General features: G+C 38.3%; 1 protein-coding gene across 1 annotated transcript in view; it reads right to left on the bottom strand.

The window, feature by feature from the left end:
* Nucleotides 1–16,108, bottom strand: part of PRUNE2 (prune homolog 2 with BCH domain) — a 148,536-nt gene that overhangs the window by 111,077 nt on the left and 21,351 nt on the right. Inside the window, exons 2-4 of the mRNA XM_074812365.1 lie at nt 2,783–2,887; nt 2,135–2,337; nt 668–831 (exon numbers count right to left, since the gene is read on the bottom strand). Of these exons, the coding sequence (XP_074668466.1) occupies nt 668–831; nt 2,135–2,337; nt 2,783–2,887 (472 nt within the window). The remainder of the gene's footprint in view (nt 1–667; nt 832–2,134; nt 2,338–2,782; nt 2,888–16,108) is intronic.

Raw genomic sequence — 16,108 nt, 5'->3', positions numbered from 1 at the left:
ATTAAACACCATTGAAATTCAGTAAATAACTTAAAAGCAGCAATCCGTTCTTTTCAATCCCAGTTTTGTTTCCAATTGAAGAGTTCTGCTGCAGCAAGTAAACTGAGGAAACTAATACAAATGATGAACTACGAAGACAGAAATGAAAATACTTCTGGCTGTTGAAGCCCTATCCTTTATACTCTACCGGGCATATGATACAAAAGAAAAGGAGAGAGCAATGAAGATTTGGTCACAGCATTTTAGAACAGTAAAAGTTTTGAATCATGCTGTTAAAACATCATTCTATAAAAAGGTACTACCACCAGAAGAAGCTTTAACTTGTAAATATTAGATTCCAATCCATATTGTTGTCCACAATGCCCTTGGAATCGATGAACTGCACAGCTTTTCCAGCTACCCAGCTGGTGTGTCGACAGCTCCATTTAATATTCTTGTCTAGTGATACAGCAAAGACCTCTCATGCCTATTTTTAAATGCACATTTTTAATATTCAATATAATGTTACTCTTTAACAAACTCTTTACTCCCTGCTTCTTTTATGGAGCTTCCCGTGGTCTTTAAAGGGATTGTTAACCAAAGAATGGATCACACTCTTTCTGCATGAGCAGATTCAGAAACACTCCATTAAATCTTTCAGTATTTAATATAAAGAGTAATCTCTCACCTCTGAGGAGATAAGCCAGTTGCTGAGTGATTAACTCTGGTGCCTCTTGAAGAATCTCTTTTACTACTAAAGAGGAAGAAGACGCTTGTAACTCCAGGCTGCCATCACATTGCTCATCTGGATTGATGACTTTGACAACAGCTGATTCCAAACTTTTATCCTCACTATCAAGCAAATTTAAAAATTATATATATTTTTCTGTCTAGCTGCTTAGACAACCCAGTAAAACAGTGCAAAAATTTTTTTTAAAATCTGGACTATAACGCTATTGTTATTGCTACTTGAAGTCTCCTATAAAGCCAAAGAATGTCACAGTGAAGTCTTAAAACTGCAATTTTTTTAATGAAGTGTTCACAGTGCTTTTATTGCTTGATACATCATGAAGTCCTAAGACTTAAATGTTTACATCTCCATTATCAAAATATTTAAAAATTAGTAATTTGAAAAAATATTTCTACACATACTGAAATTATCACTCTTTATATTTCGAATATTTTGAAAACTTACAAAAGACTTTTTTTGCATTTAGTCAACTTATGTTTCTGCTTATAATAGCAATAACAAAGCCAAACTACACTTAGCAATATAAAACATTAATCATAATAGTTTAGAAGCAAGAAACAGAAAAGGACAGTAAGAAACAAAAAGCAAATATTATGGATAATTTTTACTTTGAAAAAGTGAATGAGGTCCTGAACTGACTGCAGTTAAAAAATCAATAGCTATGAGATTTACGCACATTTCTCATTTTAGATTCTCCCTATTTTTATTCTAATCTGCAAAGCCCTCCTCAGAGTAGGATGCGACCATAGCACAACAGGATGTTACCTATCTTATATGAAGTTCTAAAGAGAGTTGGAAATAAACAGCATCCTTCACTCTGGGCAAGACAGGCAGACCATTATAAAGAGGCTCTCTAAAAGATTCACTGTGGGCTTGTAAATATTTCCTCTCAGGGATGCATATATGGGCTATGGTCTTCCACAGAGCAACTCTGAGCCTCTGGCACTGAGGACATATTGAGAAAAATGCAGTAGTTTGTAAGGACTGCAAAAATCTAGCAGCCATTTTAACAGCACATATGCAAGTGTGCTGGCCATCTTCAAATCAATGTGAGAGTCTTAATGCTTTTAGTGAAAGCTAACTAAGAAGGAGGAAAAAATCTGATCTCTTATCTACTGGTCACAGGAAGCTTCCAGACTGTTTAAACTAAATTAAAATATCTAATCTAATCTGTGTGAAAACACAAGGTCCTTAAAAAAGGGAGGTTCATTAAAGTGATTGAAAGATGACCATTTAGTTTGTTATATTTATTGGACATAATGGGAGACAAGATATATTTAACTTCCTTTTTTTTGTCTGTGTTAACATAGCAATACCAATATTAATGCAGGAAAAATGTAAAATACAATTTTTAAAACAGCTCAAACCCACATAAGCCATCTTGTTGTACATACAATGCAATACCTTGTCAGCATGTTGCTGTTTACAAGCGTTAAAGACAATTTCCCTTCAGCATTCAGCTGGTGCAAATTGATTTCATCTCGGAAGATATGGAATGACTCCGGGATATTCAGCTCCTCCAATATAAATCTTGTCTCTGTGAAGTAGCTAAAATCTCTTCTTGGTATGTTCAACACGGGTAAGCAAAGAACATCAGGAGGACTGACCTGTAACGTAGGTGTGCATTTGTCAGAGCTGCATAAAATAAGACCCATTTTTTATTAGGAAGATGTTTTAACAGAGCGAGCAATTAGAAACAGTTGGAATTTTCAGGTTTTTTTTCCCTTTTACTTAATTTTTTAAAAAATGTCTTTTGCTTTTTTCTTCTTCTTCTGTCTCTGCCTCTCACAGAATCACTGGGAAACCAAGAAGGAGAAAGGAGAAAGAACGATGTACAGGGGTGATTTTTTGCCACTACTGAATAAGCCACCTAGTACCCACTCATTAATTTTTGTATGGAAATAAATGTAGATTGTTTCTATTTAAAAACCTCACCTCTGATTATAACAAAATCATTGTCCAGAGTAATGTTTTCACAGTATGTTTTAATTGACTTAATAAGATGTCCCTGGACCAATGAGTTAAGACCACTCAGTCTGTTTTTTCCATTACCTTGTCTAGAAAGTAGGCATAGGCCAGAGTAGAAATGAGAGAATCCAAATCACAGGATTTACTCCCAAGAACAACATGGACTTTCTCCAGGCGTTTGCTCCTGTTCTGTAACACATTAGAAGACAATTGTAATGAATGACAACGGTAAGAAAAAACAAAGCCCAATCACCAAGACACTTCAAAAGACAAGTTAAATATCAGGCATTGTCCTTAGGTGTAACACTTTTCACCACTGGCTGAAGGAATGCCCTTACTGTGGAATCAGATGTGTTTCCTTGGCTTCACAGCTCCCCAGAAGCCCAAGAAATCTGGGTTTCATAAGAGACCCTACTTTAGAACCCAAACGAGATCTAACCTGACAGAAGTCCCTTTAGCAGCAAAGTAACAGATAAGCAGTTTCATATATATGAGGAAAAACCTTTTGAAAACACCTCACAAATCTAGTAAGAAAAGCATTTCCAAAGAGCATGGAAATACACATAGCAAACTATACATAGCAAGTTGTAATTTTAATTTTCCCTTTTTTCTTTGTTTGGCTGAAATCAGTAGCTAAACAAAGCAAGTGGTTTTCACCCTGACTCTTCAGAAGCTGAACAAAGCACTGAGGGCTTTGAGTTGTTCTCACTTGCAAAGGGACTGAGCCTGTTCTGCATTTAACAAAATTAGGACGCTTCTAAACACAAGGAAAAGTGAAGACAGACCAACTGTGTGGAAGCAAAATATTGCAGGGAAGTGTCTAATTTCTTTGTAACTGCACACACAAAATGTAAGGTGATGTTCTTCTCTTGTGCACATTGTTAATGTCAAGCTAGCTGCATGGAAACATTCCAGTTTATTTTCTTTTAATGGGCTATGTTTCTTAATTTGAGCAACATATCTGACTGCTGCTAAGGTAGATACTTCAGAACCAAAATACACAATTAAACGTTGTTGTCATATACGTTCATGTACTTTTTCTTATTTTGAATTAGGATTCTGAATATCAAATAAGATTTTAATATTTCAACATAGGTATATAAATAGTATACTATCCTGGATAATTACAAATATGCAATTTTTTTAAACTAACATTTTTTATCTGGCTAATCTTACCTCTATCTGTATGTAAGGAAGAAACTTAGCTCTTTTGCTTATATGAAACACAGCCATTAAAATATCTTTGGGTAATAAAACCAGGACACCTATTCTCCATTCCCTATGTATTGGGAAAGACAGACAGCTTTCTGAAGAGTACATACAGGTATGTTCATTTAAGCTGTAGGCCTTCACCAGTAATAAACTGTCTCTATTTTCCTCTTTTCAATATATTTTCTGGTCATATTGTTCTTCTGCACCATACATTTCTGATTGATCTGCCACCCTAAAGAGCGAAAATAAAATTCATGAGTTCACCCTGTTTTAATACTATTCAGTGTATAGAAGTTTTTTCCTTTAGGTTCATCATAACTGCATAGCAAATGACTCAACACTGAAAAAGAAGAAAACTGAGTGAACTGACAAATTGATTATTCAATCTACAAAGTCACCCACCTCTAGGAATCCAGTGCAAGTAACAACGCAAAAAATTGCAAGCCATCTGATGCTGTTCCATATCTATATACTCTGCACCTATGAAACAATTTGCTTCCTGTTGCTCATACTCCACAAAACACTATCCCATATAGAACTAGCAAGGATCCTCAACAGTCATCTGAGTTTCAGTGACGAGTATCAGACCTATTCATGTCATCATGGACATGGTGTTTTCTTTTGAAAAATTAAGAAATTTTTTCTGTTGTCTTTCTCTCAAGCACTAAAATCTGTACACTTGTTTTTACAAGTAATATTTTAGCTGTAGCCTTGTTACACAAGTATATTGTAGCTCTAAAATCTGTAGAATATCATGTGGGAGGAGAACTACCAAAGACAGAAAACCCTCTTTGTCTTAACAGCTTTAAAAGGAAAAGAAGAATTCACATTTCTAAAAAAAACCCAAAACAAGCAACACCGCCTCTTTCACTCATTTGTATGTCCTGCCCTCCCTCTTTATTACCTCTTCAGGAATGGAGACAGAGTAACTACACAAAAATTGAAGAATTCCAAGACTGAAAGTTTCTGAACACCCTGACTTCTGAAGAAATAAGAAAAGCATAGCTATAGAGAACAGAATACAAAGAGAACAGAGCAGAGCAAAAAAGCTCTGGAGACTATCTCTTTGTAATCCAAACAGGTCAACTAACCATCTGAGGATTGATTTTTTTAAACTCCAGGACACAGAATTTCATCAACACATATGAACCAGAACAGACAGTGGAAGGACAGGCCATCTCCTTGGACTGTTCTCAAGAGCTTAACAAGAACTCTGAGATAGATCTTACTAAGCTGAGTTTTTAGTATGACAGTAAGCAGACTACAGTAAGAGGGTATATTTCTTGGTTAGACTGTAAACATACTATCCCTCCAAACAACTGCTGGATTCTTCCAGAATATTTCTGCCCAAGACAAACACACAGTTGAGGTAATGTGCTAGCTACTGTCAATTCTTGCCCAAAGGGAAGGGAATGAAAAACAAATTTCTAAAGGCTTTCAGGAATTTCTGTTGCACACTGCCTTTCTCTGGTCACTCCAGAGAGGATTTATTTTTGTTTCATCCACTACAACTGGTTACTGGAATGACTACCTACCCCTGAGTAAGAATCTGTTAATTTGTACACAACTACACCATTTCACTCCCTAATGTCTCATTTGTGACTTTTAGCAAAGCGGTTTTTGCAACAGGGTTTTTCTAATAAAATATGACAGCTACTTTATTAACATTAAAATACAAAGTCAACCTGTAAGCTGTATTAATAAGTATATTCAGGTTTCTATTTCACAGATTTCAATGTCAAAATTGACCAGAATAAAGAAAGCCTGTGCTTCACATTCTGATGAAGACACACTGATGAGAGAGAAAAGTGATAGCCCGTATCTAGTTTCACCAATCTGAAGAATTTTTGAAGAGACACCTTCCAATATCAAATCATGTATTACCAAACTGATTATTAATAATAAATTGATACTAATAAAGTTGTAGAATACATTTGGACAGTTAATTCTTCATGTAGTTCTGGAAACTCACAAAGGGATGAAAACGTAATGAAAACAACCTAAAATGTCACAATTATTAGTAGAAAGCACAAGATGATGTTTGCTATTATTTTCCTAAATGAAATCCTCCATTTTCTGAATATTCTTATCCACACAAGTAATCCATTTTCTCAAAGACAAGTTGGATTTGATGATCTTTATGGGGCCCTTCCAACACCAGACATTCTATGATTCTATGACACACTTCTAGAAAACAGCATAAATTTGATGTAGATAGAAACAGATAAGGCTTGCAGACAATCTCCACCAGCAATAGCTAGAAGGCCCATCCTAGTGTTTGCATTCACATAGTATGTGCTGTTCCATTAGAGGGTTAACAGGAAGATTAGAACCACTGGGCTAAGCAGCAACTCCTCTAAGCACACAGATGTAACTCCAAACCACAGATCAGGAGCTACAGTCTGAAAGCTGCCATGTGCAAAACTGACCAGCCAAGGACATCTACAGGGAAGCACAAAACCAAGCACATGCTATCCCTGACGCAGCTCAGTACGTTAATACTGAATTATTTACTTCCCCATTTCCCAGCAATAGCTACTAAAATAATTCAGTGACACACAAAGATCACACTTGCATAACCTATTCACATGGGACAACATTTGCTACTCCAAGTATCTTTATTATTTGACCTGGGTTTTTTCTGATGCCAGAATCAGAGACACTGTATTTATATTTTAATAGATTACTCAAGACAGCTAGGTGGCATCCCCCCCCCATTCTCTTGTAACACAGGAAACCTTCTTGTACTAATAGCACAGATACTTTATCAAAAGCTTAGCGATGACCACAGTCCTACACAAGTGAGAGCAGGTTAAATACTAGTTTATACTGTGCTGCACAGACAATCTGAGATCTGTGCATCGGATAAAAGATCAACTCCGCAAAACTGCAGTGATAAAAAAACTGAATGCTACTGCAAACATTTATCTTAGCACAAATAGATGCCATCTACCAATTCTACCACAGGACTATGAAAGCAACATTTTTAACCCTCAATCTGATTTGCAGCATCTTAGAAGTTGTAGAAGCCAGTACTTTCAGCCTGACATCACTTCCTCAGATAATCATTACTGACAAAAAGACACCATCATCCATGGATAAAAATCATGAGATACTCTTTCAGGAACAACCATGTCGTAGTGGTTTGACCTTGGCTAAATGCCAGGTACCCACCAAGTCACTCTATCACTTCCCCCCCTTCCCCCTTTTTTCTCAACAGGGCAAATAGGAGAAAGAAAATAAGATAGGAAAAAAAACCCCAACCCTTGTGGGTAAAACAAAAGCAGTTTTAATATAAGCAAAGCGAAGAAAAGGTCCGCGCATGGAAGCAAAAAAAGAAAACAGATTTATTCTCTACTTCCCATTAACAGGCGATGTCAGGCCTTCTCAGGAAGCAGGGCTCCAATACGCGTAGTGGTTGCCTCGGAGGACCAAGGGTGACATCACACACACACACACACCCCCACACCCACCCCTCCTTTCTCCCAGCTTTATACTGAGCAGACGTCATATGGTCTGGAATATCCCTTTGGTCAGTTCGGGTCAGCTGTCCTGGTTGTGTCCCCTCCCAAGATCTTGCCCACCCTGTCCCACTGGGAGGGGGGGAAATGTCAGAAAGAGCCTTGGTGCTGTGTAAGCACTACTCAGCAGTAGCCACAACACCAGTGTGCTATCAACACCCTGCCAGCTCCCAACATAAAACACAGCACCATGAGGGCTGCTATAGGGGAAAACCAATTCCGGCTCAGCCAGACCCACTACAAGTCTATAACCACAATGTTGCTTAGTACAACTTTAAAGGTAATCAAAAGCTAGCAAGGACAGCAGTGATCAATCTGAAGTTATGATAAGAGGAATAATTGAATAAATTGTTACAAAACTATTTTCAGATTGATTACAATGATATTTTAAGATCAATGGAACCCTCAAAACAACCTTTGTTTTCATCTTTCAGGGCTTAAATCCAAACTTATCACAGAATCACAGAAAACGATTGGAAAAGACCCTTGAGACCATCATGTCCAACCACCAGCCCTACTCTACAAAGTTCTCCCCTACACCATATCCCCCAACATCTCATCTAAATGACCCTTAAACACATCCAGGGACGGTGACTCCACCACCTCCCTGGGCAGCCTATTCCACTGTCTGACCACTCTGTCTGTGAAAAATTTTCTCCTAATGGCCAGTCTGAACCTCCCTTGTTGCAGTTTAAAGCCATTCCCTCTTGTTCTATCGTTAATTACCTGTGAGAAGAGACCGGCACCAACCTCTCTACAACGTCCTGTCAGGTAGTTGTAGCGCCTTGTCTTTTTCAAACTACAGTCCCAGCTCCTTCAATCCCTCCTCATAGGATTTATTCTCCAGGCCCTTCACCAGCTTCGTTGCCCTCCTCTGCACTCGCTCCAGCACCTCGATATCTCTCTCGTATTGAGGTGCCCAAAACTGGACACAATACTCAAGGTGTGGCCTCACCAGTGCAGAGTACAGGGGTAAGATCACCTCCCTACTTCTGCTGGTCACACTATTTCTAATACAAATCAGGATGCCGTTGGCTTTCTTGGCCACCTGGGCACACTGCTGGCTCATGTTCAGCTGCTTGTCAATTAGAATCCCCAGATCCTTCTCTTCCAGACAGCTCCAGCCACACCTCCCTAAGCCTGTAGCCATGCATGGGGTTGTTGTGGCCCAAGTGCAGGACCTGGCACTTGGCCTTGTTGAAGCTTATGCCGTTAATGTTGGCCCACCGATCCAATCTATCCAAGTCTCTCTGTAGAGCCTCCCTATCCTCATGCAGATTGACACTCCCGCTTAACTTGGTGTCATCTGCGAACTTACTGATGATACACTCTATGTCCTTATCAATAAAGATGTTGAACAGAAATGGTCCCAACACCGAGCCCTGAGGAACACCACTTGTGACCAGCCGCCAGCTGGATTTAGCTCCATTGACCACCACTCTCTGGGACCATCCAGCCAGCCAGTGCTTGACCCAGCAGACCGTACGCTCATCCAGGCCATGGGCAGCCAGTTTTTCTATGAGAATTCTATGGGGAACTGTGTCAAATGTTTTTCGAAAATGCAGGTAGACAATATCCAGAGCTTTTCCCTCGTCCAATAGTCGGGTCATCTTGTCATAGAAGGAGATCAGGTTTGTCAGGCAGGACCTGCCTTTCATAAACCCATGCTGACTACGCCTGATCCCCTGGTTGTCCATTATATGACTTGTAATGGCACTCGAGATGACCTGCTCCATGACCTTCCCTGGTACCGAGGTCAGACTGACAGGTCTACAGTTTCCTGGATCCTCCTTTCTGCCTCTCTTGTAGATGGGCATCACATTTGCCACCCTCCAGTCCAACGGGACCTCCCCACTTAGCCATGATTTGAGGTAAATCATGGAAAGCGGCTTGGCGAGCACATCTGCCAACTCTTTCAGCACCCTTGGGTGTAACCCATCCGGTCCCACAGACTTGTGTGCATCCAAGTGGTGTAGCAGGTCTCTGACCACTTCCTCTTTAATTGTGCTGAGCTCATTCTGCTTCCCCTCCCCATCTCCCAGCTCATGAGGCTGGGTGTCCAGGGAACAGCCAGTTCCACTGCTATGAACAGGACACTGCACAAAACAAGCTTCCCTGTGATGTGCTGCCTTTTTTTGTATATTTGGAACAAAAGTACGCTATCCCTCAATTCTCCTATCAGGTAATGTTTTTCAAAAAGCATAGAAAAGAAGTGGCATCCTCTAGCTCAGTTGACACCTTCAGCTCTAACAGACTTAAGTGGAAAGTTTCCTCTGTTAAGTTGGTACCACCTCTTCTGAGTCTGGAGGAACTGTATCTTCAGCTTCCGTGGTTGCTCATGGTTCAGAAATCAACACAAAACCAGCATGAGCTACTGTCTGTTGCTGTGATTTGATTGCTTACCTGTTTCTTCTAGAAGATCAAGGCACAAGGTAGACCTTCCACTGACAGTCCTCACATGATGTTTTAAAGATCAGTGATATCTTTTTCATCCTTCCTGATCTCTACTCTTATTCACTAAGAGTAATTTTATTCTCCTCTCCTTCCCCTCTTGCAAGTCCAAGATACACAATTTCACCAGCATTTTCACTCCTCATGTATAGCTCCCTGAATGGCTTCTTAGTATCTTACTACTACTTATTAACAATAACCTTCCAAAAAGTATACTCTCCATAAAAGCAACTCTGAAGTACGTTCTCCAGGGCCATCCAAGCTTATTGTTTATCTTATAGGTCTGAGACTGCTTCCTGTTCCATCATCTCAGGTACAACTAGTTTGCAAAGTCTACTGATTGCTAATCAGCCAGCTAGAAGAATAGCAGGCACATGGATGCGAGGCTTCCTCTTCCAGGTCTTTCCAAGCAAAGACCTCAGCAGAGAAGCCCACAAGGAGGAAGATGTTTTAGATCCATAAACTCTGAGACTTAGCTGCATTAGGACTAAAATGTGATTAAGTCCTGCAGCTACCACAGCTAAATCTGAGAGGAATCATGAACCCTCAATATCTCTAAGAATTAAAAAAATTAAGAGCTTGATGATGAAACTGGAACTCATAAATTAAACTACGTAAGAGACCAGTGATCCCTCTTAGTGATGATGGGTTTTTGCTTAGCTAGATTAAAGCTAAATTGTAAAATGTATGAACTCTGGAAGCCTGGGATAAAATGAATTAAAGAAATTATGAGAGTCAGAATAACTCAATTCAGATCAGACCTGCACAGATCAACATTCACTTATCATGCCCAAAAAAGAGATTTATAAACATTAAGCTACTTCAGCAATCTAGTAAGAGATCTCTTCTGACACTCTGATACTTATGGTGAAGTAACTCTTATATCTGCCCAGTTTTCTGGTCTTTAATCACATAAAAGCATTAGTATGGCAAGTCTATCTTTATGCAACTGCAGTCAAAAATACCTTTTATTGGTTCTTATCTTCATCAAACAGCTGAATCATTCAAACATACTGCATATACTGGCAATCAGGCTTGCAAAAATTTTGGCTAGGATATATTACTACATTGATGCATCAAATTAAAATATCCCAGTCAAAAATGACATTGTCTTTTTTTTTTTTGTTAATACAGAAGCTGAAATGATCATGCAAGATAAGAAATACGGAAGACTTTCTAGTATAAACAGAAACCCCTACAAAATGCTCAATGTCTCAAGGCAAAAGATGACATTGTTCTTTTCCCTCTCCATACACACACCTTCCACCCACCCCCAACACACACAGTCACACACATCCTTGCTTTCTGAGTCACTGTTTTCTTTTTGCCTCAAATGTCACTGGATTTTCCGTCCTTCAACATTTTGGTGCATGAAATGGGATGTCACTTGTCAAGGATAGCAATTCTTTGAAGGAAGGAGCTATATGGCTCAACAGAAGCATATTAATAAAGAAGAACCTGCAGAGTCACATAATAATACAGTGTCAGATTCCACACTGAAAGCTTTTCCAGCCTTGTGGCTGAAACACTAAGAAAGGAGCACAGTTGCACAGCCATACTTAGCTCTCCTGGAGATGCACAGGGAAAAAGGCTAAACTACCTGGGCAAAGGCAAGATAGTAATAAATACTGCAACTGAGATTTTAAGTAACTTACTTGAAAGAGAATTTTGTATCTACTCAGTAGTTTTGGAATTGTACCTCCAACCCAGCAGTCATTTTGGAGTCCTGCATTTGTCTTACAGCATCAGCCAGTATTATACTTCTGTTGGCCTGAGGGCTTTTAAGTTGATTATCCTCTCCCTTGTCAAAGAAATGGCTTTAAGTCAAGGCAAAGTTAATTTAATATTTTATGCAAAGTTCAAGTTAGTTTAATATTTCATAAGTCTTTTTACTTTTTACTACTATACAAGCTTTATATTGGCCTGTAAAAAAAGGATTGTTTCTTATCGTGATCAGTCTTTGTTTTCCCTTATTTCTGAGGACAGAAGGAGAACTATTGTATTTCTCTGCTGCTGCAATATCACATTTATTATGTACAGTATGTAATATACATCATAGTTTACTGTAATAGTTGTAAAATACATGGTTACGTAGTGAATCCTTCCCTAAGGAACATAATTTGAGAAAATTTCAGGTGTGCCATATTTTAATAATTACCTGTTGGATCTATATTGTACAATGTTGCTTTACTTATGAAACTAAAAAAAAGCTTTTACAGCAAAATCAATCCCACTAGCAGAATAAAATCTAATAAAACAAAAGGGCAATTTTCTAAATCCACACCATCTGCTTTTGTATGGGAGACACAGCCTTTGTTAAGATAAACAAAAGTGGAAGGGTCATAAAAACCTCAATGCAGCCCTCAGAAATGGTTGGATAGGCATAAAATATGACCTGGTATTTTGTGCTGAATAAGATCTGATGACAAAAGAATATGACTAGTCTATAACAAAGACTAGAAAGATGTCTTCACACCTTACTTGTCATGCATATAGAACTTACCTGGGCCCTACTGATACACATATTTTACCGCATTACCTGCACTCCCCTCTCTGATGGTGACTGCACTTCCCTGCACACAGGAAGCTGAACATAGCCTTATTGAACAGGCATTATTGGTCTTCTGAAGTTAATACTTTAAAAACCATATTTAAGAGACAAGAGCTTGCTAAAGAGAGTTTTATTCAAAAATGCTGTTTCCCAAAATCACACTGTTCCACTGAAGCATGCTGATCCTTCAAAATTAATAATGGAAATAAGGCTGGTTAACTATATGGCATGCCAGTCCAGCAAGGAAGTCCTGTTCCTAGATTGTTCCTGCAATTTCCACAAGACTGGAGCTTTCTTTTCCTGTTATTTCTAATCAAGAATTGGCACAGTCAGCTATTGCTGCTGAGAATTCAGTTCAGTATTTCTGCATTACCAACAGGCTTTGATATAGCATTCTGCAGACAGACAAATTTCATACTATTCAAGAAAGAATTCATACCAACTGCAAACATCTACTCTTTTCACTGTTAATTTTACAGAATATAACTGCATGCAAGTCTGCTCTGTTCCTGAAATACCTTCTAACTTATCACATACTTTTATTCACATTGCGAAAAATAAAAATGAACAAATGCATCTCTACATGCAATTTTCATTTGAAAAAGACTAGTTGGAGTAATCAAATAATGCAGAGGTGCCATTTAAATATCAAAAGAAACACCACAGAATTAAGAACATCAATCATTATCTTGTTGGCTCCTTTTAAAATTAGATTTGTTCCATCAATTGGTTTGGCACTGATTCTCTTCCATGTTTTATAAGCTCTACATGTTCACACTCTTTTGCTTCTCCAAATTTTTGCCTTTTGGGCCAACTTCTGAGATACCACTTCTACTGGATCATAGGGTGTAAGTATACAGTTTACCAAATAGTATCTGGTTTTCAAAATGGGCATACATGGGTACACATACGTGCCTATGTCCACACGCATTTTGGAAGCATGACTTTGGCACCACATTTTGATCCCAATTTTGCTAATACCTCAAGATAAAACTCCCATTAAGTCAGACATATTAAACATGCTTTGTCATTTGTCAATTAAAGAAACTGAAGTTTTTACGATACAAGATTAACAAAGTGAGGAAGGGAAAAAACTTACTTAAATGACCTTAGGCTCAGTAAAGATAACACATTGCTCTTTCTGTCAAGACAAAACAGGAATATACTCTCATATGGCTGAAAAAGGAAAATGTTCCCAGCAGAATGATTATTTAAGCTTGAATCAGCAGTACTTCAACAGCCTGTCAATAGGATTCTCTATCATAGATGTTACTAAATATAAAACTCAAAGTTTCCCTCTTCCTTTTATGCTGCGTTATCTGTTGATCAAATTAATGTGTTCTTTGCAGAATTAGTGCTTGCACCTAATAACTGAGTATCAGCAATATAGCATACAGCAATTCAGTTCTGCAAAAGAACAAGTTATATTTCTATTCCAGGTTATCTTTAGTGTCTAAAGCCAGTCACAGCATCTTTGCCTTTTCAGCACAAGTTACAAGACTCCTCTTCCTTCTCCTTCCCACTTGCCACTTAAGATGCAAAGGTGAGACTGGCATGCCTATCAGTTTACAAGACTTGATAGTACTCAACTCCTTTAGGAACTGTTTGGCTTACTAGAGGATCAAGGTGTCCCTTGAGATATTAAAAACAAATTAATTTAAAGTAGGGAGCACATTTACCTGAGGAGCAGAAGAACATTAATCTGTCATATTAATTCTATCGGTCCAGTGGTGTGTCAGGAGGTGACTGGTACCAATAATTCCCTACCTCATATACTGCAGAAGTTGGATGAAATAGAGAGATCAAAGAGAAAGTGTATTGAAGAAAAAAAGGTAAATTTTTTTTAGTGAAGGCAAGGGAATTCAACTCAAACAATGCATTTCATTTACCTGCCTCTGTCACAGACCTAACAGCTGATCTCAAGAGCGTTTAAGAAGCTTAGCTCCTTCTCTAAAATGGTGGAAGCAACTTTGCAACTGAGAATAAATTTACCAAGAGTTAGGAGGCACTTGAACCCTGTGCTGTACAGGAGCCATGGGAGTTGAGCTTCATGTTTCTTACGTCAGTGTAGCCGTTAGGTGGCACACACAAAGTTGAACAGGACACCACACCCTGAAGTAAGCCAACAGTCAAGTAGAAATACCACTAGTGATCATAATGAAACTGAATTTTCTGTTTATATCGACAATATATAAGTAGGTTTTACTCCGGTCTTTCCTTTTTTTTAATTGTATCATCTTGCAATCTCAATGTTTCTTCTAAATTTTTATAAAGTGCTATACATAATTATTTGTGACTATACTGCACCCAAATACAATATGCATAGCTACATTTTCATGTTTTCTTTTTGTTTCAGATCTTCTGTGTAAACTTCTGTCTCCTCTTCCTTATGAATAATATTTTAAGTGATTCAAGACAAACAAGTAGTCCATGCTAAAAGTAAAATCACAGACACCATCTTCCCATCATTCTAAAACGTATTACATGCCTTCAGCTGAGAGAGAAAAAAATCGTATCTGGAAGGCATGATGAGGAGGCCAAAGGTGATCACCTCCAATTTTGCCTTTCTTGTTCAACAGGGCTTTATCATACCATAATTCTAAAATGTCTTTGGCTTTTTACCCACTCTCTGGTAAGACTGCCTCAGAAAAGACGCAGTGGATTTTTTTAACTTTAGTATTATTCAGTCACTATTTCTTTTTCCACACTGAAAATCAGAAACCAATTAACAAGTACTCCTCTGCTGTCCTTTATGTCTGTTGCAAACACCGTTCTCCAAAATAATTTTCCCAAAAGCCCTTTCTTATTATTGGCAGCTTCTTTCTCCATGAAGGAATTCTATTACTGTGACATGTTGAAGTCCAAGTGTCTTCGCGAGAGATAGATGTTGGGTTGATTTGCTGCAGAAGCTGAGCACAGATTAAAAATTATATTTCAACTTTATGCTTGTTAGTGAAATGACAGTGCACTAAGAAACGAACACTCATACTGAAATTTGATTTTACAAAAACAATCTATTTTTTGATTTGGAATATTATGAGAATAGAAACACATGCTCCATTATGAGAAGCCACTGCCTTTTTACTCGTACAGTAATTGGTTATGTCTATACTGTTGAGACCCCTGAACTGCCCTCACCATAATACTAATATCATAGCCATATACATATTGCATACGAGAAAGAGAAAATGCATAAGCTCAATCTTGTATTATTTTTAATATTCATAGGCTTTTCAGCATATGTCTAGTCACTAATAAACTTAGAACTTGCACTGTTCTTATGTCTAATACTCTTTTTTACATGGATGACAGTAGAAATTTGTAAGTAATTTATTTAGTAAGTTAGGTTTAGTAAGTAGGCTAGGGACTGAAGGGATATGGTACCTCTTGAATCCATACGCAAAGGATGTAATCCATACATCAGAAATCTCCATGTACGGAGTGATGCTCTTTTTCTGATCATTTGGGCTGTGTCTGAGTTTCCAGTCTGCTCATGAAATCCAAAGAGGCCATTAACAAAATGACACCCTGAGCACTTCTTGGAGCAGTCTGACACCACCTTGGTTGATTTGTCTCAGGAAGAAAGCCTATTCAGTTGCTCTCCACCATGACCCTCCCCTCCAGCACAATCAAAAAGGCATAACCCAACACCTATGTCAATATTGTTGAACTCAG

The sequence above is a fragment of the Strix aluco genome, chromosome Z (genome assembly GCF_031877795.1).
Source record: "Strix aluco isolate bStrAlu1 chromosome Z, bStrAlu1.hap1, whole genome shotgun sequence".
Taxonomy (NCBI): domain Eukaryota; kingdom Metazoa; phylum Chordata; class Aves; order Strigiformes; family Strigidae; genus Strix; species Strix aluco.
Note: the sequence above shows the minus strand (reverse complement) of the source record. Positions and strands in the feature narration are given on the sequence as shown.